The sequence below is a fragment of the Urocitellus parryii genome, chromosome 14 (assembly GCF_045843805.1).
Source record: "Urocitellus parryii isolate mUroPar1 chromosome 14, mUroPar1.hap1, whole genome shotgun sequence".
Lineage (NCBI taxonomy): Eukaryota > Metazoa > Chordata > Mammalia > Rodentia > Sciuridae > Urocitellus > Urocitellus parryii.
Window position 1 is genome coordinate 57,752,683 of NC_135544.1, and position 27,531 is coordinate 57,780,213.

Sequence of the window (27,531 nt, forward strand, 5' to 3'; positions counted from 1 at the left end):
GCATTTGTTAAAGCAGGTATTGAGTGGTTCTTTTGAAAAATCACATATATAATAAATATTGTACATATGATATACATATCCATAGCAATAGAAGAAAAAGAGTAAAAACAGAGCTAACATCCAAGCACTTACTATACAGTAGGCACAGGTCTATGTTATTTTTCTAATCTGAAAAATAACCCAGTAGCCAAACCAAAACAAAAAAATACCCCAGGAGGTAGATGCTATTAATATCCCCATTTTATAGAAGAAAAACTGAAACAAAGAGAAGTGAAGTTTGCTCAAGGTTATAAAACTAGTAAATCATAAAAATAAGATATGAAGCTAAGATTCCTGCTCTCTAGCTTATAGCTTAATACCTTTGTCATTACACCATTCTCTATTCTTTCACATATGTTGGAAATATTTCATTAAAATACATTTTAAACCTATGATTATACAGAAAAGCACACATACATACATGTCCATGTAACTCACACTGGTTCTAAAGATGCTAAAAGAATTTTAGGAATGTCTCAAGGAGAGCAGAATCCTGCCTGCTCTAATTTACTAATTTATATGTTTAAGGTTTGTTTTTGTTTTGAAACAGGGTCTTGCTAGCTAAATTGCCCAAGCTGGCCTGGAACTTGATTCTTCTGCCTCTGCTTCCTGAGTAGCTGGGATTTCAGATGTGTATCACCACGCTCGGCAAGGTTTGGTATTTTTAAAGTTTATTTCATAGTCAACATTATTTCTTCAATATCCCTAAGATAATATTTTTTGAATCCTAGACAACTTGTTTGGGGAAGCATTTAACGAATTTAACCATCTTTTTTTCTCAGTTGAGGCAAAATTTGATTACCTACCTTTAGGTCTGAATCATTGAGTTTTTTAGTAAGTAACTGCCAAGAAATTTAATTGAATTTCAATTATTCATTTTTTTCCTGGTCTCTAAATTATGAGTTGGTTTATTTTAAAAATTCATAACTAAAATTATTAAATGATAAAAATATAATTTGTACAGGATTTATACCACAAAGCAAATGGGAGGCTAGCATTGTCAGTCACTGAATTTAGGCACTGATAATATACTAACCCCATACTCAGTGTCCCCAATACCACTGTTACCATTTCTTAAAGATGTCTCTTCTTAACTATATACCCACTTCTCATGGCTCTCATTTACTAACCTACAGAATATGTATTCAAAAAATAAAAAAGATTTTGCTTGTAAAGTTCACCCTAGTATAAGAAAAAGACAAGTAAACCAAAATTATCTATAATACATTAAGTACTTTAAAAATGTATTGAAAAGTTATTAGAGAAACATAAGGATTGGGAGAGTTGTGAAGGCAGCCAGTGCACTTTGTGACTAGGACACCTAGATCAATAAAGAGTACTTATCCATGAAAATTTGTTTTAAAGGGGAAGAAGAGAGTAATAGCTAGAGGCATAGGTTCTAAAGAAGGATTTAAGGTGGAGGAATAAATACTCAGCATCAACTCCGGAAAGCTACTTTCCTTGACTATGCATCTCCTTTAAAACTAAATCCCAAGAGGTCACTTACTAAGCCTGAGCAAATCACTTCACATTTCTAAGCTTCAAATGAGATGATGTTCAAGAAATTTAGAGCAGGAATACCAATAAACGAACTCTGAAGTTCTTTCTAGATCTAAAATTCCATGACTAACAGAGGATCTGAAATCTTTAAACCTAAAAGTACATTATAAAATCTTCAATATCCAAGAAAAAAACAAGACCACAAGAGTTTATATAATTGCTTTCTATTATTTTTGCAAAATTATAACAATTATTTCCTTATCTGATCAGTAAAATTTCCATCAAAGATGGTGCCTTCTTTTTTGGCGTGTATGGTGCTGGGAATTGAACCCAGGGGCCTTGAGTGTGACAGGCAAGCACTCTATCAACTGAGCTATATCCCTAGCCCAAGACAGTGCCTTCTTATCAGAGTTGGTACAATATTTCTCCCCCACAAATGTGGACTTCTAATTTTTTTGGTTTTTTTTGGACGAGGGATTGAACCCAGAGGCGCTTAACCAGTGGAGCCATATCCCCAGAGCCCTCTACTTGCACCCCTGCAGCTTTTTGGTACTAGGGATTGAACCCAGGGGTTCTCCACCACTAACCCACATCCCCAGCCTTTTTTGAGTCAGGGTCTTGCTAAGTTGCTGAAGCTGGTTTTTAACTTATGATCCTCCTGCCTCAGCCTCCCAAGCCACTGGGATTATAGGAATGTACCACAGTGCCTGGCTAAACCTGGACTTCTAAAGAATTAATACACACAACTGTTTTACAATAATGGAAATAGATCTCTTAAAAGCCCATAGTTTAGGAGCTGGGGCTGTGGCTCAGTGGCAGAGTTCTTGCCTAGCACGTGTGAGGTACTGGGTTTGATCCTCAGCACCACATAAAAAATAAATACATAAAATAAAGATATTGTGTCCATCTACAACTAAAAAAAAAAAAAAAGTTAAAAAAAGCCCATAGCTTAGAAATAAATGCAAATCATCTTTTAAAATGAAGATGTCTATGCAAACATGCATATTATATATTTACAATATATTTGTTAATTATCTCCATTTTAAATTTCAAAATGTATACCACAATCAAACTCATTATTCTTTATAATTAAAATAGACTAGTAAAAAAATAAATAAGTTGAAGATTCATGATGAGTTTTTAAGAAACAGCCAAATTAGCTCTTCATAGTAACATGCCTTCTTCTTACTTTTACTATTACACATTCTGAAATTTATAACAAGGTTTCCCTTACCTGATATGGACAAGGAATGTGATATTCTCTGCAGCGTTCTTGTATCCATGTTGTTTCCCAGATGCCACGGTAAGCTTGCTCATAAAAGTAGCATCCAATTACAACCAAGAGTGGTACCAGATAAAGAATGCTGAAAACACCAATCCGGATCATAAACTTCACTAATTTATCTTGGTTCTCCTTTTCTAATGGAATCTCAATTCGAACTCTGTTCAGAGATATAATGCCAGCTAAAAGGAGAGAAACCCCAACTACCACATATAGGCAGAGGGGAGCAAGAACAAAATATCTCAATGCATCAACATCGTAGAGGCCAACAAAACACACGCCACTAATATTGTCACCTTCAATTTTATTCATCGCTAAAAGGATGATAGTCAGAGTTCCAGGAATGCCCCATGCACTGGCATGAAATAGCAGTGCTTTCTTCTCGATGGCTTCACTACCCCACTTTGGCACAGCTGCTAAAAACCATGTGATGGTAAGAATTACCCACCACACACTGCCAGCCATTGTGAAAAAATAGAGTACCATAAAAAGCATGGTACAGGCTTTATTATGAGATCCTTGTGTCACTGTGGAAGCCTTATACTGTGCAGGACTGGATGCATTGCAGGCTACTCGGTCCTCAAGCAAAAACCCAATGAAGAAAATTAATGATACCATCATGTAGCAGACTGCATAAAATATAATAGGCCTTTCAGGATAGCGGAATCTTGTGACATCAATCAAAAAAGTTAAAAAAGTAAACAACGTTGCAGAAAGGCAAATGATTGAAATCAATCCTATGAAATAGCGGGCAAACGACAGTTCTTCTCTCCTGAAGTACATATTTGGACAAGGAGGTGAACAATCACGCACGTGTAAAAAAGAATAACCAAGATCAGGGTCAATTTTCAACTCCCGGGGACACCAAAAACCATAATCTCTCTGCACTGCCACTGGGGCTCCTTCAGTTGGATCTCCAACTAGATTCAGATCCACAAGTCGAGGATATGGCTCATCACAATCTGGAAACCTAAAAAAACACAAGATGAGAACCAATTTTATTTACAGGGAAATGTACTGCCTCCTAACAATGTGGATTTCCAAGTTTAGGACCCATGACCTTAGTTATTCCTATGTCCTTGGAGGGAAATTGTGGAAGTATCAATAAAGTAAATGGTGGTTATCTTGTTCATGGACCAATGAATCAGATATACCTGACCAAAAAAAAAAAAAAAAAAAAGACATGATTTTAAACTTAAATTTGTTTTACCTTCAAAATCAGTACTAATAAATAGCAAAATGCAGCTATATTATGAATAGTACAGAGTATTTAGGACACAGTTAAGACTGAATGATTGGGAAGTTTGGGGCCATCCTGGGCAATTTACAAAGACCCTGTTTCAAAATAAATAAAAAGGCTGGGCATAATGGTGCATGCCTGTAATTTCAGAGGCTCAGAATGCTGAGGCAGGAGGACTGCAAGTTCAAAGCCAATCTCAGAAGCTTAGCAACACCATAAGCAACTCAGCAAGACCCTGTCTCTAAATAAAATATTTTTTTAAAAAGGGCTGGGGATGTGGCTCAGTGGTTAAGCACCCCTAAGTTTAATCCCTGGTACAAAAAAATAAAAATACATAAATAAATAAAAATTAAAAGGGCTGGGGATGTAGCTCAGTGGTAGAGTGCTTGCCTACTATGTGTGAGGCCCTGGGATCAATCCCCAGTTTAAAAAAAAAAAAAAAAGAATGAAAGAAAGAAAGAAAAAAATCCTTGCAAGTGGTTCAGTTTTTAGATCTTCTCTTTCCATTTCACATTCACTCTCTGCTTATCCTATTAACTAATTAAAGGGCTTCTAAGGTCTCTAATGTCACCTAGTTCTTTCCTACCATCCCCGATTTCTCTCTAATCCCCTGTAGTCTCTAATTCAGTTATTTTCACACTTCTATGCATATAAGAAAAACTTGGGGATTTTTTAAAATGCAAATTCTTAATCTCTACCACCACAAATCATATTTCAGAATGCTTGTGATTAAGGTTCAGAAATCTGTATTTTAATAAGTTTTCAAAGAAAAATGATCCACACACTTGATCCTCACACTGGCTGACAGACAAACTTCTGTGACTAAGGACAACATTCCCATGAATTCCCTTCATCTTCAAATTTTTTGCCTTCAGACTCCCAATTACTGGCTATTTACTGTCTCATATGCATCAAATAGTTTCCAAGAAACTGTCACTAATGTAAAGTTTGCCAAATACTTTCATAATCACTGTTGATTAATATCTTAAAATCCTTTATTTTCTAATACAAACTATTTTCTTTTTTTAATTTTTTTTGTAGTTAGTTGTACACAATAACTTTTATTTATTTTTATGTGGTGCTGAGGATTGAACCCAGGGCCCTGCACATCGAGGCGAGTGCTCTACCGCTGAGCCACAACTTCAGCCCCACAAACTATTTTTTTCATGGGACTTGGAATTATAGGGTAATACTACAGAAGTTTGTTTATCAAGTATGTATTTGATGTAGTATGCTGTAGCTAAGATAAACAAAACCAGGCCCTCCATCTTTGAGTTTAGAAAGAGACACAAACTTATATAAACACCACAAAATATACCAGTGTGATACAAGAGATAATCAAAATCTACAGGATGTATAGAAGACCAGGATTAATTGGATCAGGGAAAAGGGTTTAATTAAAGACTTCAGAACCTCATGCAGGCTTTTGAATTAGCACCTCCCAATATCAACAGTATGCCAATCAGTATTCTAGGACGCAAATGCAAGCAAAGGAATGGATGCTTGACCAGGATGTGTTTTGTATCAGTGAATGGCTTGTTACAGATGAGGTTAGAGAGGTATGAACATTGTAAAAATGTGTGTATGCATGCTGATATAAAATTTACAACCATACAAAGTAAAGCTATTTATTTTCTACAGGTATATTTGTATCCACAAATGGTCAAGGAAATATATAAACTAGGACATCTCATAGGCACCTCAATCTTTAACTCTTCTAATATCAAACACTTGACTTCCATGCCTCAGGTTTCCTCAGTAAGTGGTGATTCCATTTTTCCTGTTGCCTTGGGGTTATCCTCGAAGTCCCTTCTTTCATTTATGTCACAATCTACCAGTAATTTCTGTCACTACTTTGCAAGATATCCAGAATCTGACTAGTTCTCTTGTCCTCCACTGCTACTACCTAGTCTGAGACATCAGTACCACTTACTTAGACTTCTGGGGGCCATGTCCAAATTCCTCATTTCTACATGACAGCCAGAGCAAAATTTTTTTTTCCTTGTTGGCAGTGCTGAGGATCAAACCCAGGGCCTCCAGCATACTAGGTGAGTGTCTACCACTGAGCTGCATCCCCAGCCCCAGAGTGAACCTTTAAAGACAAGCAACTTATAAGTCCATAATCATAACTCTTCTGCTCAAAACCTCCTGGTTTCTCATCTCATTCAGAGTCAAATCCAAATTCCCTAGCAGCTATTATAGATCCTTAATCCCCAAATTTCTGATCTTATTTCCTTCCATTCTCCCTCACTCACCTGGCTCCAGCCTCTTTGGTCTTCTATTCTCTGAATTTTCTAAGCATGCTTCCAACTTCAGAGCCTCTGCACTTGCTACTGTTTCATCTGCTCAGACTGTCAGATATCTGTATCATTTGTTCTCTCACTTCATTTAGGTCCTTGGTCTAAAGCCTCCTTATCATAAAGCCTTCCCCTGAAGTCTACTTACCACCACCACCAGAATTTTAGCTCCATAAATACAGGGACTTAATTTTTGTTCATGGCTCATTTTCAACATTAGTATAGTGTCTGGCACACCAAGACATTCACTTAATATTTGTTGCACTAATGGACATTAATTGAATATATTCATATAACCCTAATGCAAGTAATCAAAAAGATAACTAGGAGGAGTAAGGAAGACAGATTTGAGCTATATGAAAAAGGGGGCAGGGAGATCAGTTAGAATAGAATGAATTTTAAAAATAAACTAAAACAAATAAAGCCAGAAAGGTAATGAGAATAAGATATATGCAAACAGATAAAAGCAACAAAATTTATAACTGATTGCATGTGGGGGTTGAAGTCAATGAAGGAAGAACAGAAAATGACTTCCAGGTTATTAAAAACAAAAAAGAGCCCAGAAATAAAATTTCAGGCATGCTGAAATGGAGATGAGACAAATTTGGATTACGATTTGCGACTGCTGATGGATATGCAAGTTTGGAACTTAGGAGGGAGATATCACGGTTACAGATACAGGTTTAAGAGTCAACAGCCATACAAATAAAAGTTTAAAATTAGTGAAATTTGTTTCCAGAGAAAGCTGTAGAATCAAATAAAACAAGAGATAAAATTTGGGAAGCACCAATGTGCAAGTGACAGAAAGAGGAAGAAGATAGAAGAAAGAAATTGAGAAGGACTGGTTTGAGATATAGCAGATCACACAAGATGGTCTATATAATTTTCAGGAAAGCAGGATAGGCAGAGGTTGAGGGGAAGAAAGGTGAGATATGGGCTTGAAGTAAGCACTACAGATTTGGCACAGGTGTTAGAGGGGAAATGAACAGAAATTTTACAGACAAAGAGAAATAGTTACAAAAATCAAATAGAATTGCTGTGGCTTGAGAATCATTAAGTAGATATCATAATTATAAGAAATTGATTAGATCAGTCCATTTGCATATCTGAACAATCCCAAATGGAAAGAATGAGCTGAAATTGCAAACAAAAGTGCTATTTCAATAGACAGATGACAAAGTTTAAGTGAAATAAAGAAATGAATGAGATTAGGAAGGACGCTATTTAGAACAAAAAAACAAAAAGTCTGAGAATGTCCATAAAATTGAAGAATGGTGCTATGGCCTAAATGTCTCCCCAAAATCATGCACTGAAACTTAAACCCCACTGAGGTGGAGCCTTTTGGGGGAAGTGATTAAGTCACAAAGGCAGAGCCCTCATAAAAGGAAGTTTGCCCCTCTTGCTCTGTTGACCCGCCATACCAGCACACCAGCTATTGCTAGATCACAAACACAATTATTTTTAAAAATGAAAGAAAAATCAATATTGCTCTTAACAAAAACCTGGGAACAACACAAATGACAACAGGTGGCTAAATAGCTATAGTATATTACAAAGTCAACTACAGGATATTAGCTTTTAATTAGCTGTTAAGAGGAATGAACCAGACCAACAGATACAGATAGACACATGCAAAAAAAAAAAAAAAAAGTATGTTGTTTGTGGATAGGTATATAATGTACTAAGTATAAAACCAAACGTAGAAATGCTTAACAACAAATTCACCCCTGGGAAGGAAGAAGGGTATGAGGTCAAGAGAATTACCAATAAAGAACCTCCAAATGTACCTACACTGTTTTAACTTCTTAAATCTGAAATAAACATTACAAAACTTTAATACTGGACAAAGCTAGATAATCACAGGTACATAGGATTTCATCTTATTATTTTTTATACTTGAACTATTTCAGAATACAACAGGATACAACATTGTTCTAATGTTTACTCATACAAAACTATAAGAATGTTTAATAATCGTCAAATGTTTAGGAAATGCTTAGAAACACACCGCTGCATAATAACCAATGGAAGTCTATGATTTTCATACCTGCTGCATTCCATATCTTCAGGCCAAGGGACACCAAACATCTCCATGAGCTTCGAACACTCACTATAGGCCCGCTGACACAGCCTACGACAGGGAAGTGTGACACGTCCATATTCCATACAAATAGGAGCATAGAGTGCACAGAGAAATGGCCGGAAATCCCGAGAACAATCCAGATTCACCATTGGGTGGAATGGCTATGAAAATAAAATTGAATAATTAGATAAATAACTGTATACAAGTTAAAGCTTTTGTAATATTTCAACTTTCATTTTTACTCACCTTGAAAAAAAGATTATTAAAAACTTCTAAAGAGGAGTTTTGGTTTTGTTTTGTTTTGTTTAAATAAAACCCTTTTAACTCTACCCCTGAAAATTCTGATTTGGTTAAGTCTGAGGTATACACCAGAATATATTTTTCAATTAATATACATTAAATGGAAAGAGGACAAGCACTAAAAGAAGAAAAAAGAGGGAAAAGGCAAGAAGTTATACACAGTGGTTATTTGCAATCCTCCTGTAGCCTCCTGAGTCACTGAGATTATTAGCATGCACCACGCCTGACTTAACTTAAAATTTATCACAGATTTCACTATGAAACTATAAAAATTTTTTTTTAAAAAGAGAAAATCTTCAAGACCTAGGGGAAGGTGAAAGGTTCTTAGAAATGAAACCAAAAACCACAATTCATAATTTAAAAAAAAATTTGGTAGACTGGACTTCATTAGAATTGAAAACTTTTATTCTCCTAAAGACCATGTTAAAAGGATGAAAAGGCAAGTTATGAACTGGAATAAACTATTTCCAAATCTCATGATATCAAAGATTTGTACACAGAATATATAAAGAACCCTCAAGACTCAAATTAGAAAAGATCCACTTGGAAAATGAGCAAAAGATAGATATATGAATGACATATAAACACCTAGATATGTTCAATTTTATTAGACATTAGAGTAATGAAAATTAAAACCACATGATATATTATTACAGAGGAAATTTTTAAAAATTAGTTATAATACCAAATAGTGGAAAGAAAGCAGATCTCTCATATATTACTGATGGGAATGTAAAATGTTATGGCCACTATGGAAAACAGTTAAAACAATTTCTTAAAAACCCAAACATATGCTTACCATACAATCCAGCAATCATATTCCTGAGCATTTCCCAGAGAAATGAAAAGTTACGTTCATACAAAAACTTGTCCACAAATATTCATTGCAGCTTTATTTGTAATAGCAAACTGCCAGAAACAACCCAAGTGTCCTTCAGTGGGTAAATGGTTAAACTAATTGTGGCATATCTGTAAAATGGAATACTATTCAGCAATTAAAAGCAAAAATTGAGACATGTAACAACTTGATTGGATATAAAAAGCATTATACTAAGAGAAAGAAGCCAATCTCAAAAGACATCCTTTGAATGTGATCTCCAAAAAGCATGCTAGAAAATTATCACTGTTACAGGATTAAGACCTGGGCCTTGGGCTGGGGATGTGCCTCAAGCGGTAGCGCGCTCACCTGGCATGCGTGCGGCCCGGGTTCGATCCTCAGCACCACATACCAACAAAGATGTTGTGTCTGCCGAGAACTAAAAAATAATTATTAAAAAAAAATTCTCTCTCTCTCTCTCTCTCTCTCTTTAAAAAAAAAAAAAAAAAAAACCTGGACCTTTTAAGAGGTAAGTAGGCTCTGCATGTTCTGACTCATGAAAGGATTTATGCTGTTACTGTTAAGTTATTGCAGGACCGGTTCCTTATAAAAGAATGAGTTTGACCCCCTTTCACAAATACGTGTGTACCTGTTCTCTCACTGCCCCTTTTTGACCTTCCACTTCTGCCGTGGCATAAACATAGCAAGAAGACTCAAATTACTCAGCCTCTGTTATAGCAGCACAAAATGGTTCAAGACACAAGTATACAACATTCTTGATATAACAAAATTTAGAGAGGAAGAACAGATTAATGGTTGATGGGATTAGGAAAGGGGAAGAAAAAAGAGGAAGCACGAGAGTGTTCCTTGGAGGTGACAGAATACTCTGTATCTTTATTACAGCAGTAGTTACAGAAATCTATGCATGTGCTAAAATGATAATGACCAGAGCTGTACATGTACACACACACAATTATACACAGACAATACAAACACCTAAAACCTGATGAAATGTGATAAGGTCTATAAACAGAATCAATATCCTGGTTTTGATAGTATATTATAGTTACATAAAATGGTAAGAATGGGGCAGGAAACAGACAAGGGTAAACAGAATGTCTGTACTATTTTTGCAACTTCTGGTGAATCCAATATGTACATAATATATGTACATAATTCATATACTTATGCACATGTATGATTTCAGTCTTCAACTTGTTTGGTATGTTAATATGTTAACCAAACTTCCATCTGGGAACCCCATCATGAATTACAAAATTTCCATAAATGACTATTTTGTGCTGCATGCACTGAGCCTAAAGCTACGAGTTTATGCTTTTGCTAATTACTAGCCTAAAGTACTTTGGGCTGTATCTTAGCATTTACTGACACTGTAGGACAGCAATTGCTGAAAAAGCCTTATACGCGTTACCTCATTTCAAATCAATCAGCTAAAGTTCTCTTTTTCTTACAATTCCGTAAGGGATACTATTAAAACTAATCTCATTCTATGATACACATGTAAAAAATAAGGCATAGAAACTTTGGCATTCTTATCCAGTCCTTATACTTAACCAATTTGTTCTACTTAACTTACGTTTTAGTTTTCTCTTAAAAAGCAAAACAAAACATAAATCTCAAAATCGTAATGCTGGGTAAAAGAAACAAGACATAAAAATGTAGATGCTATAATTCCATTTATATAAAACTCTAGAAAATGAAAACTAATTCATAATGACAGAAAACAGATCACTGATTTGCTTTGGAACAGTGAGCAGAAAGAAGGATGGACTACAAAGGAACATAAGGAAGCTTTTGACGTGGCAGAAATGTTCTGTACTTTGTGGTGGTGGTATCACATGCTTGGTCAAAAACTCATGGAAGTGAACACTTTTAAGAGTGCAGCTTATCGTGTACACACCTCAACAAAGCTTATATAAAAACAAATCAAAATAATACTTTTCAAATAAGCAAATTGCCTTGATTTTAACTTTACCAACAATTTTAAACCACAACAAAATCAAAATTAAATTGGCACCCTGGACACTTAAAAGTCAATAACAAGTACATAACATAAAGAATACTATTAAAGTTCTATGAAGTAAAAAAAGAGAACTTTAGCTGATTGAATTTTAAAGGTTCTTACTATTTCCCTAAACAGTAATACTTTTGTTCACTAAATCAAGACCAGGGTATAAGAAGTTTACAAACTGGAAAGTAACTTTCTAAAATTAAATTTCTGGTTTCTACAACAAAGGTGCACTACATGGAACCTTGCATTCTTTGTTCAAATTCAAATCAACCAAGCCTTTGTGCTCCCATTCATTCTTCTTTCAAATTTCCATTCCTGTTACCATAGGAACCTGCTAGCTGACAAACCTCCAAGCATAGCAACAACCCAAGCTTAGGAAGGAGTGTGAAAAGGGGACAGAGTCAAAGGCCAAAATTTGACTCAAGAGAATCAGAATTCCAACCTTTGTCACTTTACAAAGAGTATGGTAACCATGGAAACTGCACCCTACTGGGTTTGGGAATATTATGACTAAATTCACTAACTGAGAAATCGAATGTGGAATTGCCTTGAAAATTAAAAAATGGTATTCATATTAGAGTAAGAAATTATTTAAAAACAACTTTTTAGAATGACTTTAAGCAAATAAAATAAAAGCTTAAAAACTCCCTTTCTGGAACAATAGTCTCTAATGAAAAAAGGTTTAAAACTTTATTAATTTGCATCTACAAAATAATCCTCTAATCTTAGAATTTTTTTTCCTAACCTTAATTTTTAAGTGTCCTATGACAGTGTGTAAGTACTTTCCAAAAGTCTTTCAGTGAGTTGGTTTGTAGAATTCACCACTATCACAGGAACCTATTCACCTTCATACTCAGTCCATAAATTTGACTTTTTTTTAGGAAGTAAACTTTTAATATTTCCAATATCATGGAGAATCATAAATTATGGCATGTCTTTTTTTTATATATAGATTTATCCCCAGCCCATTATTTAATCAATTAATAGGTTTTTTTTTAAGAGAGAGAATTTTAATATTTATTTTTTAGTTTTTCGGCAGACACAACATCTTTGTTTGTATGTGGTGCTGAGGATCGAACCCAGGCAGCATGCATGCCAGGCGAGCACGCTACCGCTTGAGCCACATCCCCAGCCCATATGGCATGTCTTAAAAATAAAACTTTGCAAACCGAATTTCACTACTTCTAATAATTTAATTTAAAACAAGTATTTTTGCTGGAGACAGTGGTGTATATCTATAATCCCATAGTCTCAGGAGGCTGAGTCAGGAAGATCCCAAGGTCAAGGGCAGCTTCAACAACTCAGCAAAACCCTCACCAACTTAGCAAGACACCATTTCAAAATAAAAAAATAAATAGTTCTGGGGATGTAGCTGAGTGGTTAAGTAAAGCACCCCTGGATTTGATACCCAGTACCAATAAAGATAAAAATAAATTAAAAATATGGAAAATTTTTTTTAGTATTTACTTTTTAGTTGTAGTTGGACACAATACCTTTATTTCACTTGTTTATTTTTGTATGTGGTGCTGAGGATCAAACCCAGGGTCTTGCACGTGCGAGGCAAGCGCTCTACCGCTGAGCCATAATCCCAGCCCAGGCAAATTATTTTTAAGGTAATTCCTTTAAACTGATTTGTCACACTAAAAAAATGAATAAAAATGTTCAAAAGCTGATTTTTTTTCCCCCCTAAAGTCAGGTGCAAATAATTCTCCACTACTTGTGAGTACATTTTTTCAATTTAGAAACAACTTCATTCTGGTTGGTTTACTCTGATCACAAAACAGGCTTCTAAAGACCCTTCAGAGTTAAGGAATGTAGCTCAGAGATAGAGTGCTTGCCCAGAATGCCCAGAATAATTGTTACATGAGGTACATTATACTAGTCTCTTAAAAAATAAACAAAAAACCCTATCTGAATTTTAAAGTCCAATTGACCATCTACAACTTAAAGCCTCCACATGATCCTTCTCTTTGAAAGCACTTCATGCCTTTTGTAACACCAAGTTCTTCCTTACACTACAGTCATTCAATCAAAATATATTTAATGAATACTATGTCTTAGGCGCTGCCCTGAAAGAGGAACAAAACAGGACAGTTCAAATTTTTAAAACTAAAACGTCCTTACTAATATTAGTGTTTTAAAAGCACAATGTATGGGCTAGGGGTGAAATTAAGTAGTAGAGCACATGTTTATTAGCCTGTACTAGGCCCTTGGTTCAATCTCCAGCACCAGCTGTGTAGTGGTGGGGTGGAGATGGGGAAGCACAATGTGTTTCATACAGAAAAATAAGAAAAAGCCACTACAGGGTAGGGCTGTAACTCAGTGGTAGAGCATTTGCCTAGCATGCATGAGGCCTTGGGTAAAATCTCCAATACTGAAAAATGAAAAAGAAAGAAAAAGAAAATACAAACATTAAATGAAGAACATAGCAAACACAAACTGTTAATTCAGAAATAACCACAGTTGTCTTAATGGAAATCCTACCAGATCACTTACTCTACATGAACATGAATATACTTTTTTCAACAAAACCAGAATGATACGTGTGTGTGTGTGTGTGTGTGTGTGTGTGTGTGTGTGTGTGTTTTGGTACCAGGGACTGAACCCAGAAGCTCTTCAACACTGAGCCACATCCTCAGACCTCATTATAAAATTATTTTGAGAGAAGATCTCAATAAATTGTTTAGGACCTCTCGTAAGTTGCTGAGGCTGGCTTTGAACTTGCTATTCTCCTGCCTCAGCATCCTAAACTACTGGGATTAAAGGCACCCCTCAACCTGGCTACCACTGACTTTTCTTCCTTTTTCTTCTTTTTTTTTAAATATTTTTTTTAGTTGTAGATGGACATAACATTTTTATTTTTATTTATTTATTTTTATGTGGTGCTGAGGATTGAATCCAGGACCTCGCGATTGCTAGGCAAGCACTCTACCACTGAGCTATAAACCCAGCCTCTACCATTGACTCTTTTTTTTTAAGAGAATTTTAATATTTTAATATTTATTTGTTTTAGTTTTTGGTGGACACAACATCTTTTTTGTATGTGATGCTTGAGCCACATCCCCAGCCCTACCATTGACTCTTTTTTTAAAAAACATTTTTTTAGTTGTAGATGGGCTCAATACCTTCATTTAGAATATTGAACTTAGTGCCTCACACATGCAAAGTAAGCACTCTACCACTGAGCCACAACCCCAGTCCACCACTGACTCTAAACAGTGAATTGAGTACAAAAGAATTTTGACATAAGTCTAGAGAAGGGAAAATTCTGTTCTGTTGTTCCTTTATTTAATTATACCAGTTATAAATGCAAACACAATGCTGAAAGCTTCAAGTCACTTTGAAAAATAAGAAAAAGTGACATACTAGTGTTCACAAACGTGTAGTCACTTAGTATTATAATAACATCACCATCCCCACCAAACTATTTCTAACCCCATAAGATTAAGAGTTTAAGTACAACACAATCTTGACCACCGTCACCTCTAAAGGATTTACAGTGAAATTAATTCAAACATTTATTTAGCATCTATTATGTGTGAGGCTCTATGTTAAGCATTTACTATGTGTAAGTCTCTATATTAAATACTAGAGATAGAAAGATGAACATGGACAAGCTCTGCTTCCATGAAGTTGAAATTCTACTAGGAAGAATAAAAATATAAAAAATTCTAACATAATAATGCACACATCAGAACACGGGTACATATAAAGCATACTGGTAAGTGTGGAGGAAAGAGCCATAGACTTTGAACATCCTAGGTTTCAAAGAAGCAACAACAAAACCAAGTTTTGAAAAGTAAGTGAGAGATCACCGATAGGAATACTGGAATAGCCTTCATGGCAAAGACAGCATTTACAAAAACTTGGTAGGTTCAAGTAATGCGAAGACATTCTGTGCAATTGTGATGAACAGCTTCTGAAGAGAATAATAAGGCTAGGAGAAAAAATGAGAGTTAACTTGTGAACATCTATCATGCTTTCATCTTCTGGGTAGGCACTGCTATTTTAAAAAATAATTTTCATATATCTCATTTGGTACTTATAATCAATTTCAATTTAATGGGTTGATACTTAACCCTATTTAACTATGTCCCACTTTCAACTGAAAGAAAGTACAGATTAGGAATCCATTTATACAATGTGAGAAGATCCAACCTCTTGTGAATAATCAAATCTAAAATAATTCAGATTTTGTAATTTCTCTCATTCTTGGTATGCCTAGCTTACTGTTCCAGATGGGCTTAAAGCCTGGGCTTGCTAATGCTATAGCTAGGGAACTATCTTTCAGTTTATCTAGTCTCCAGTGAGCTGGGACTGTTTGCTCTAATTACTTGCTCCTGGTAAAAGCTAGCAGACATACCCAAAGTTCCAAGATCAGCAGAGAAAGAGATGAAGAGGTGTCATCAGCAGCTATGCACATGTCGTGCTGTCCAATGAGTTTCCATGTCTTTTGCTATTACAGAAACTTTACACTCTTAAACTGTTTCAGGATTCTTTTCTTCTTATCAGGGGCATCATGTTCCTAATATGACAACCATGCAATAAGCAAGTATCTCCAACACTGCTTCAAATCATTGGAAACTTTCTCTCTTAGAAACTACTGCCCCCTTAGGAGCTCTCCTCACACTGCAAAATCTAGTTTGAAATTCAAACAGAGGCATCCACTGCCCACAAAATATCTAGACTTTTTTGAGCATATGTGTGAAGAGGTAGAGAACGCCTACCAGACCATCATTATGAATGCCCCATGAACCTACAAGTTCATTTAGAAAAATGAAGATACAAGTTCATTTAGAAAAAGAATTTGGAATAGAATTAACATTTGCAGATCACCTATTGTGTACTAGGTGTTGTGCTACTTCATAAATCACAGGTGTTATTATTGCCTTTCACATATTAAGAAAACAAGGTTCAAGAATGTTTAGTAACTTGTCCAAAGTCTTAAGCTTACTGCACAGCAGAGCTAAAAGTTGAACGCAAGTTAGTATAAAAGCTAGGGGCTAGGGTTGTGGCTCAGTAGTAGAGCTCTTGCCTAGCACGTATGAGGCACTGGGTTCAATTCTCAGCACCACATATAAATAAATGAATAAAATAAAGGTCTACCAACATCTAAAAAATAAATAAGAAAAAAAAAACAGCTTCATGCCTAGTTTCTTACTACCCTATTTGCTTTACAAAAGTTATAACTTACAATGATACTAGAAACAAAGGTATTTCTAAATCAATTTGGGGGGGAGAAAAATCAATAACTTTAATACATAACAAAGACTACTATGGCTGGAGCTAATTTTCTGTATTTAACCAATACCCCCTTGTCACATAACCTAACCTGACAATCTATACCAAATCTCTCTGTTCACTAGTTAGACCTTGTGTAGTCAGAGGAAGAGCAGAAAATATTTTCTAAAACATCTTCAAGTATTTCGAATATATAAGAGATGCCCCTCACACTGCAAAATCTATGAATAATAATCTACAAAATTTCCCAGATTTATTTTAATCTACTTTGAAATAACATTTGACTTTTATTATACAATGAAAAATTCCAAAACGTGTACGCTGCATTTGCTGAAAGCACAATGGATTAAAGGCAAAAGTATAAGACATTCTCTCTAAATTATACTATCTATATAGCATATTAATATGATAATATGGAAAAATGGCAAAAACTATCATAGAGTATTTACAGTATTATAGATGTATTTTTATTTTACATTACAAAAGCCTGTGTGATCTTATTTTATAAAGAAAGAAACTATGGTGGGAAAATTCATATTAACTTGTAACACTGCTAGAAAGTAGTGAAGCTATAATTCAAACCTATGTTGTCTAACTCCAAAGCTCCTTACCATGCCTCCCAGTTCTTACCTGGCACATACATCTGTGTCCTCAATTCTAAAACCATTACAGAGTCACAAACACATATTTAAACCTATCATTAACTAAAACCATTAATTTGTTAGTTTCTAAAGTAAAATCATTAAGAAGTGCCTAAAAATACTATTAAAAATTCAAATAAGACAAAAACTTCTCATAAAATCTGAGAAATCAATAACAGAAAATCCATATAACAAATTTTTTTTAATTTGAGAGTTGTTCTTACACTGATATGAACACGGTATGACCAGGAAATCATCTTGAATATTTAAAAAAACTCAAAGATTGTTAAGTTTAAAGGCAGAACAAAAGAACTCATTCTTTAAAAAAAAATTACATTATATTCAATACTTAATGACTTAACTATGCATGTTATTAGAATATGCTCTTTATCTGAAGTTTTTATTAGCCAAATAAGAGGGATGTAATCATGTTATAACTTAGACAATTTTAAACTTCTGAATGACTATTATCTCCCATATTCTAGTGTTTCAAATTTCTTTGTAAAAGTATAATGTCTGGAAAGTAAATCTGGAGTAGCATTCCTATATAGGAATTCTTCAATCCATCAGACTGAACCAAAATTTATTAATTTTTATATGTACATGAAATAGTTTAAAATAGCATATTTTCCTATTATTCATCAAACACATTAGATGACAGGGTAATATCATTTTCTGAGATATGTTAAAGGACAGATCAAGTCTTACCTCCATTGCTAAAGCTGCTGTCTGTTGGTCATAATGATTCAGAAGGTTAGGCATGAAGGTAGTGTTATAAGGCAAATCCTGGCACATCCTCAACGTAATAGGTTCACAAGAAAACAAACTGTGCCCACTTATATGCCCCACAAACATAGTCAAGAGCCAAAGAGAGAAGACCATCCAACTCATAGCCATTCTTCCTTGATCTGAATGAAATTCAGATGATCAGGCCTACTCAGTATATATTTTAGATCAATATACACCTGCAGGTCTCAGCTTGAAAGTACTTCTTCTATATCTTACTGTTAAGTTCTTCAAAAGTTAAATACTCTTTGTACCATCAGAGGTTTGTTAGCTTGGTCTCACAAAAGGCATTTGTTTTTGGTTTCACAACACAGGCAAATGACATCATCTTGTCTCTTCTTTTCGTTTTATTACATAGGGCACATTTGGCCAACATATCAAGTTGATCAACCACATTCCCAAATCACAGATTCCATCTTAGGAGAAGAGCTATTTCTTCTTTTGATTGAAATATCTGAAAGAATTATTTTAAAAATGGGAGAAATTAGTCATTTCCTCTCAAAATATTGTGCACTTAACATTAAAATGTTTGATGAGACATCATACTGTTCTAATAGATAAAATCATGGGTACCTCACAAAAATACAATATAGTTTTTCTACTTTATCATTTGTGCTATAGATATGCTAAAACTGTCCTTAAATAGCATTAAACAAACAAATTTGATTTTCTTCCTTCAGTTGCTTATAGAAACACATGGTTTACCTTCTTGTCCATGGAGGCAATCTTTCATTTGTCAAGATATAACTGATTCACTTTAAAAAATTCTTATGCTTTTGTCCTAAGTTTTACTTAAACATTTGTTGTAACCTAAATAATTGAATTTAAAATGTATTATGTGTTTTAATCATTAATAGTACAGTTTTTACATGAACTGATTTGGCAGAAGGGATCTGTGAAAGGTTTGAAAAATAAAACAAAAGATAAATTTAATAAGCCTCTTATAGCTGTGTGAACATAACATATCATTTAACTTCTATGAACCCATAATTTTTCTTCCTGGAAATGTTCCACCACCACTTTTCTTACAAGATGATATATGAGTGAATTATGAGATAATGTATGCAAAAGTACTTTATAAATAGTAAAACATTATAAAACATTAGGTATTTTTATTACTGAATTACAGTTGATCAAGATGCTACTTCTATCAACCAATAATGAACTGACAAATAGAAGGTTCTAAAAGTAATATGAGTAATTTTCTCAACACTATATCGTCTTTTTAGATAGCACAAAAATTTAAAACGAGAGACACAGACCTTGAATTACAAACATTTAATGAACAGCCATTACACACAGCCAGGCTCCAGAGAACAGAAATCATCCCTAAAATAGGAATGATTCCCAGTTATTCTTTCCACTGAGCTTTAGAATCTCTTGACTTTGCCTCTACTTTCCCAAGGTGACAATACATGTGATGCTCAACTGGTGCTGAAAAGAATGTGCATGGAGCAAGTGTAGTATGAAAAAAGCATATTCTAAGATATTCACATTTGATTTGGTTTAGCAATGATGCTAACTTTGTTTTCATTCAATTTTGTTTCTTATGCATTGGATATTCTTGTGTTTCTTACAGGCGGCCAAAGTTAATAAAAGATGAGAAATACATCAATAGTGTTCAATAAATGCTGATCATAATTCTAAAAAAAAAAGAAAAGATGAGAAATTCAGATTCAGATATTCCTAGAGACTCAGGTTAACAGGACAACTAAAATACTAACTCAAATAGCCATGAGACCTTACAACTTGAGTCCTAAAAACCAGCTTAGCTTGAACAGTGAAAGAATTTGTCCTTTAGCACTGATTATCAATGACTGGGACCTCTGTATCCCCAGCTCCAGGTAGAAAAGTATTTGGAGAAAACAAAACAGTGGCTCAATCTTCCAAATTTCTAGAAGATGGTCTTAAATGATGGAAGGGAAAAGGAAGTCTTTGGTCTCCAGAATTAGAAACACTAAGGTTATTTATGGTCCTGCTCAAAAAGTCTAAATCTCCTTATACTTTAAGCCAGAGATTTCTGTGACAGATTCTTGGTCTTTTTTTTTTTTTTCCTTTCTCTCCTTTAAGATAATCCCAGAAATGTTGAGATCTGGCTACAGAAAAACTGATATTAAACATAAAAACATGTTTAAGCTTAATTACCTCACAGCATGGTACTGATTATGCATATTATTAATTGTCAAATAATTGTTGAAAGCTTTATTTGATTATACATTAAAACATCTATGTAAGTTCAGTCTTGGTAGTTTACTGCCTGTGCAGCATGTTTATCTACTTGCAAGAAAAAAAAGAAAATTAAGGGAACATTGCTCCCTTTTGGCTATGAATACTACAAAACCAAGAATTTCAACATTTCATTTAAACTAGTCTCTTTTTCAAGCATTTATGGGTTCATATGGTTAAAAGAAGACTAATTACATAAAATTTGAGGAAGAAATTAAGTAATACCTTTTTGCATTTTTAAAACCACATGAAATACGTCCTTATTCTTCTATTTACTTCATTTATTTTACTTGATTTCTTCTCAATTATTCCTTTTGCCTTACTTTTACGTGATGCTTCTGACCTTCTTCTTTTTTAAAATATTTTTTTAGTTGTAAATGGACACATTCCCTTATTTATTTTTAAGTGGTGCTGAGAATTGAAGCCAGTGCCTCACACATGCTAGGCAAGTGCTCTACCACTGAGCCACAATCCCAGTCCAGCTTCATGTGGGCTTATGTGTTTCCTTATGTATTACAATGTCCAAATCACTTACATAAAAATGCTTTTTAGAATTTCTTTTATTTTTTAACTTATAGATTTTAGTTTTTAGTTTTTAGTACTAGGTATTAAATCCAGGGGCATTATTACTGAAAAAAAATTTCTTAAAAATTTTTATTTTGAGACAGTGTCCCCCTAAATTGTCCAGGCTGGCCTTGAACTTGTGATCTTTTTGCCTCAGCCTTCGAATAGCTGGGATTACAGGGATGCACCACTGCACCCAGTTTCAAAATACTTTTGCAAATCTTTAAAACTACAGAAAGACAATAATCTTAATATGGTAAGACTGTAGTTCATGATTATTACAAAGGGGTGGAGGGAACAGTGGAATGCAGTGAGAAAAAAGAAAATAGGCAGATTAAAGATCTTAGTAAAGAATTTTCATTACATTAATACATTAATAATAAAAAATGAAAGCATAAGATAATGTTTTTTGCTAATCAAATGGGCAAAAATAAACACAATACAGGAGAGAGTATAAGGAAAAGAAATTTTCAACTACTTTCAAAAGCAATGTAAATTACTTGACACTAAGAAATGACTACTTATATTAAAAGTACTTAAAATGTGCATAATTTGATCCAGCAAATCTATTTTATAATTTATTCTAAGAAGATAAACACATTAGTATAAGCTGAGCATGGCGGCACATGCCTATAATCCCAGTGGCTCAGGAGGCTGAGACAGGAGAATCACAAGTTCAAAGTCAGCCTCAGTAACCGGCGAGGCGCTAAGGAACTCAGTGAGAGGTCTCTAATAAAATACAAATAGGGCTGGGGATATGGCCCAGTGATCAAGTACCCAGAGTTCAATCCCTGGTACCAAAAAAAAACCCAAACACACGAGTGCACGATACAAAATTAAATTTTATCATAACATTGTTTACAACAAAAAACTGTAAACAGGGACTGGCGTTGTGGCTCAGCAGTAGAGCGCTTGCCTAGAGCGTGTGAGGGCCTGGATTTGATCCTCAGCACTGCATAAAAATAAATAAATAAAACAAAGGTATTAAAAGTAAACAACCTTAGAGTCTACCAATAAGGAATTAACCAAGGGCTGGGGATGTGGCTCAAGCGGTAGTGCGCTCTCCTGGCATGCGTGTGGCCCGGGTTCGATCCTCAGCACCATGTACAAAGAAAGATGTTGTGTCCGCCGAAAACTAAATAAATAAATATTAAAAATTCTCTCTATCAAAAAAAAAGGAATTAACCAAATAAATTATGTTATAATTGCATAATAGAATATTATATAGTTACTAAAAATAAAAAGCCTGACTGCAGTAGGTTGCTTAATATGAGCAAGGTCTTATGTTAAATCCCCAGCACTTGCACTCCCCAACAAAAAAGATAGACCTATAGACCTATATTTATTGACATGATAATATTATGACAATGAGTAAAAAATAAATAAATAAAAAGTAGTTTACAAAACATATATACACATGTACATATATACCTATAAAACCCAGTTTGTTAGAAAAATATGTGCAAGGACTATAATAAAACTATTTCAATTATTTAAAAATAATATACAGTAGAATGAATGAGCATATATGATTACATGACCAGTGTAATTTTATATCATGTACAATCAGAAGAATGAGAAGTTATAGTCCGTTTATGTATGATATGTCAAAATGCATTCTAATGTCATAACTAATTAGAACAAATAAAAAAAATAAAAAATTTTACCTAAATAATAATATAAATGCTCTATGTAATTTTATAAAAAAAATCCATGTTACATTATTTCATATATGGAATAATTAACTGCAAAATCTATAAATGTGTTCTGACTAGCTGACAAGAATAAATACTAGCTGAATAGATTATTGGTTGCTAATTAAAGCAATAAGCCAAGGTACACACTACCTGTCCTACTATGGGTAATAAGCAAAAATGTGATGATCAATTCAATATGATTCAAAACTTTTATTTTTCAACACTGGAAAAAAGTCAGATCACCTATTAACTAAATCAAATGGAATACACATTATTAAAAACTTCTCATACATATTTCAAATTGTTCCTCAATAACATAATGAAATAACTGCTTCTAATGAGGATTATATGAGTATGCCACTTTTCCTAAGGGATGGTCATCCATGAAAAAGCTCTAAATTAAAGTTCCAGACATAAGACACAGAGAAGATTCTGGACCCAAAAAGATCTTGCCAAAATATAGCAACTCATTAATAGCTGTTTAGGGCTTTCTTACTGATATTATCATATTCTTAAATTTCAAAAATCTGTAGCATTTCAATTGAATAAAGGGACCTACTGGGTTAATAAAACCCAAGCGAGCAATTTCAGGCATCAAGGTCCAGGCAAAAATGAATGCTAAAAACCAGGTATGGTGGTATATGCCTCTAATCAGAGCAATTGGGAGGCTGAGGCAGGAGGATCACAAATTCAAGGCCAGCCTTAGCAACTCATCATGAACTTCAACAACTTAGCAAGACCCTATCTCAAAATAAAAGTAAAAAGGGGTAAGGATGTAACTCAGTGAGTAAAGTGCCCTTGGGTTCAATACCCCAGCACACCCTACCCCACCCTCAAAAAAAGAAAAGAAAAAGTGAATGCTGTGACAATAATTGGTCATGAACTAGCTATGGAAAAAGAGAAATTTTTACTTCTCCACAGAACAATATAAAATATGTTGAAAACTATTAAGTTACTTGGTTAACATCACATCAGAAAATAAAAAGGACTAGAGTTGGGCATGTAGCTTAGAGGTATAGGGGCTTGTCTAGAACGTACAAATCCCTGGGATTATCTCCCATCATAGTGAGGGGAGAGAAAGAAAGAAAAAAAAAGAGAAACGAATAGATACTTTAAACCTATGTGTTCCTATTTTTATGAATGTTAACATCAGGAATCTGATATTCCCCAATTATCTATCAGTTTTCTTTTGATGATTAAAAAGTAAAAGCTCTATACTGGTCAAATTATATTATTATGTTTTATGCATGAACAAATATATAACAACAAATCTCATCATTATGTGCAGCTATAAAGCAATTTGTGCACCAATAAAAAAAAATGGGGAAAAAGAAAACCCTTAAAATAAGATCAGCTAAATATTTGTCCTGAAGGACAGCAATAAATGCAACTTTGGAAGACCATCTTCCAGGGTGGCAACAAAGCCATACCCAAAGAACTCATGTGGGAAAAGCAAGAGGTAGCAACTGTGAAAGGGAAAGCAGGCTGAATCCCCGAAGAAACTACGAGAAAACTGGACCCTAAGGGTATGTCAAGGATGTCTGATAACAAAAGACTATGTTCAGCAACGCTATTTCAACAATTTCTTTACAGAAAGGAACCCATTTCATCATTCTTGGTTTAGATTTCATTTTCCTGACACCCTGTAAATACAGGTAAAATTTTTCATTTTTAATTCAGAAATATCATCCAAAGTTTGTCTCAAAGTAAATGTTGAATTCACAACAGCTACCATGGGAAAAGGAAAGATATTGTCTTTCAGACAGGTTTTCTAAGAATGCATTACAAGGATTGGCAATGACTACCTCTAAATAATAGTTTCTTCTCTGAAGGATTTTATTGTCTTATTAGAAAGTTTATATAGCTTCTTACTTAATTCATAGAATGTAGATTACTATTAATCTCACAGTGAATATTCTTTTCTGACCTACCTACTTCACTTAATTTTTGAAGTCCATCTTGTCATCTGATTACAACAATCTAATTTTTCAATCCCCATGAAAAACAAATATATTTAAGATTCAGAATTAAAATAAATGGTATGCACCAAAATGCAGTCCCATTTACAAATTATTAAATGCAACGACTGAAGACAGCATAGGAGCTTTTAAAATTAATCTGAAAATAAACTAAGTTAAAAGATGGATAGATTCTGGTCTAAAAAAAAAGGGTTGAAATTCCAGCCCAGCTTCCTTTGCAATTAAAATCTGTTCATCAGAAAATTCTTGGAATTTTCATTAGAAAGTATCAAGTCCCTGCTTCCTCCTCCTTAGCAAGGTTGGATGGTTTGTATGCCCTGCTTACAAAAGTATTTCAGTTAAGATAAAATTTGGGGATCAGATTTTTTTGTTATGCTTAGTTGCCCAGTTATATTCATCTCATATTTCATTTGCAATGCATTTCTTGGGGGCACCAAACTTTCAATAGTTTACCAAACTTTCACTAGTTCTCAGCATAATTAACTAGAACGCCAAATGAGGGAATTCCTTTTTGTCACAATAGTTAAAACTCTTTCCTAGCCAGTAAAGAGCTGTTACTCTTCAAACATTTATTCATACCCTTAAGAAATACCACTTCTGAAAACCTTATTTTCTTTTCTCAAAACTTGGATGAGCATCTTTTCACCAATCTAGACTGAAAAATATCTCCAGTGTGTATTTTTTTAAATATTTTTTTAGTTGTAGATGGACACAATATCTTTATTTTTATTTATTTAGTGTGGTGCTGAGGATGGAATCCAGGGCCTCACTCTACCACTGAGCCACAATCCCAGCCCTCCAGTATGTATTTTTGAAGTCATTTTTAAAAATATGCCTTATTGCTTTTTTTGTACAGAGCTGTAGCTTTAAGCAGCCATAATTCTAGAGTTTGGGCGGGGGTAAAAACAAAAAAACAAAAACCTTGAGGATAACGCCATTCTCCCCTACTAAAGAGGTTTTTGGCCTCCCGTCTCCTAAAGAAAATAAAGTCAATAACAATCTTACATCAATGAACCAACAGCTCAAGATGTTTTGAGTATAAAATCTTATATTTTTACTAATATGAAATGTAAATTGGGTAGATAATTTTCTGTAGGTCAAGTGGGAAACAGACAACCTATTGTGAGCAAAAAAACCTCTCTCCTTCCCCAATGATAAAGCTTTCACATTATACTACACAAAGAATGTGCACTTGGCTCTTATATTCTTGTCAACCCTCACTACTTCAAGTATCTCAATCACAAAATCCCCCCTCCAAAAAAATCCACCTAAATAACTCAAAGCACACAATAAAGCTCAAAGAAATATAGTAGAAGATGAGAAAAGGAATGAAAGCACCCAAGATCCCATGGTCCTTTCTTCTCCTTTTATTAACAGGACAGTGTTACAGCTTTGGGAAAGTGATGGAGATAGAAAAGATTAGTAGTGGATGAGGAAAAAGAAGTAAGAAGAAAGAGAGGGTATAATGGTAGGCATTATTAATAATTTACTTATTTTCTTAATAGCTTCAAAGCTTTGGGGGCTTGGGGGCATGCTATTTTACTAATAAGAGAAGGGCTGTTTTTTGCTTATATTTTATCTTAAGTCCATAGAGTCAAGCTTTTACGCCTACTTCTTTCCTAACTGAAAGATTCCTAACAATCTTTTTAGCTTTATTCTGTGGTTTGGTAGTTCAAGTAGATGTTTCTGTTTCCTGGAGGAAAAGGATTATATTGATTTGCTTAAAAGCAAAGGTGGAAGTATTATCGTCAGGAGTACCTCCTTTGTAATAACAGAACTAAGGATTTATCTATTTCTTTCCAGCCTAGAATGCAGACCAACATACCACTAAGGGATTAAAAAAAAAAAAAAACGCTGAGGAGGGAGGTAACATCCTCCATGTCAGCTGGGTCTTTGTTTCCTTTCTCCTATGTATTGGTTTTGCAAAGTAACTCAATTCCAGTTATAAATATTCCAGGTCTATCAAAACCACTTTTCTAACACAAAATTGTTTGAAGTAAGGTGTGATATCGTACACCTGGGATGCCAGCGACTCCAGAGGCCGAGGCAGGAGGATCATAAGTTGGATGCCAGCCTGGGGCAACTTAACTAGACACTGTCTTAAAAAATAAAAACTTTAAAAGAAAGGGGGGCGGCTAGGAATGTTGGTTATCGGGAAAGTGCCTGCCTAGCAGGTACGAGTCCCTGAGTTCAATCCCCAATACAATTTCAAAAAAAGATTTTGTTAGAATACTTGTACATGCAGTTGGTCTGCTCTGCTGCTGCAGAGACCTAAATTCTGAAGGAAGCCAAAATTCAAACCCTCATTTTACAGTGGATAAAACCCCGACCTTCTTCATAATATTTTTCAAGTTTATATCTGCTCCTCCGCCTGGAAAAAAAAAATGGCATGCACTTTTGTTTCTTTTAATCCCTTTCTAGAAAAAGAAAAGGAAAAAAAAAGCCCTCTTTCTCTTACAGGAGGAGGCAGCTGACCCCCAGACTCTAAGATACCAAAGGACTCTAGGATGATGTTTACGTTTCTGGAATGACACAAGTCCACTTCAGGCTGCTCGCTCGGCGCCTTTATTTCGGAGGCCATGTGTTCCTGACCCAGCGGCACCCACCCCGGGGCAAACGCACAGCCGTGCCAGGGGCACCCGGGAGGCACGGGGGGCACAGACTTTGCAAACTGGTGGCTGGGAGGGACAACTTTTCGGCTCGGGACAGAAAGGTCGGCCCCGAGCTCACGCGAGCGGGGCCGGGCAAGAGCGACGGTCGGCGCGCCGGGCGGCGCGGGGCGCATTGTCCTCCCGCCGACGCCCCCG

General features: G+C 34.8%; 1 protein-coding gene across 1 annotated transcript in view; it reads right to left on the minus strand.

Moving 5' to 3' along the window:
- The window catches only part of Fzd3 (frizzled class receptor 3), a 70,297-nt gene that overhangs the window by 42,229 nt on the left and 537 nt on the right, over positions 1 to 27,531 (minus strand). Inside the window, exons 2-4 of the mRNA XM_026398871.2 lie at positions 18,181 to 18,712; positions 8,406 to 8,602; positions 2,774 to 3,791 (exon numbers count right to left, since the gene is read on the minus strand). Of these exons, the coding sequence (XP_026254656.1) occupies positions 2,774 to 3,791; positions 8,406 to 8,602; positions 18,181 to 18,369 (1,404 nt within the window). The 5' untranslated portion in view covers positions 18,370 to 18,712. The remainder of the gene's footprint in view (positions 1 to 2,773; positions 3,792 to 8,405; positions 8,603 to 18,180; positions 18,713 to 27,531) is intronic.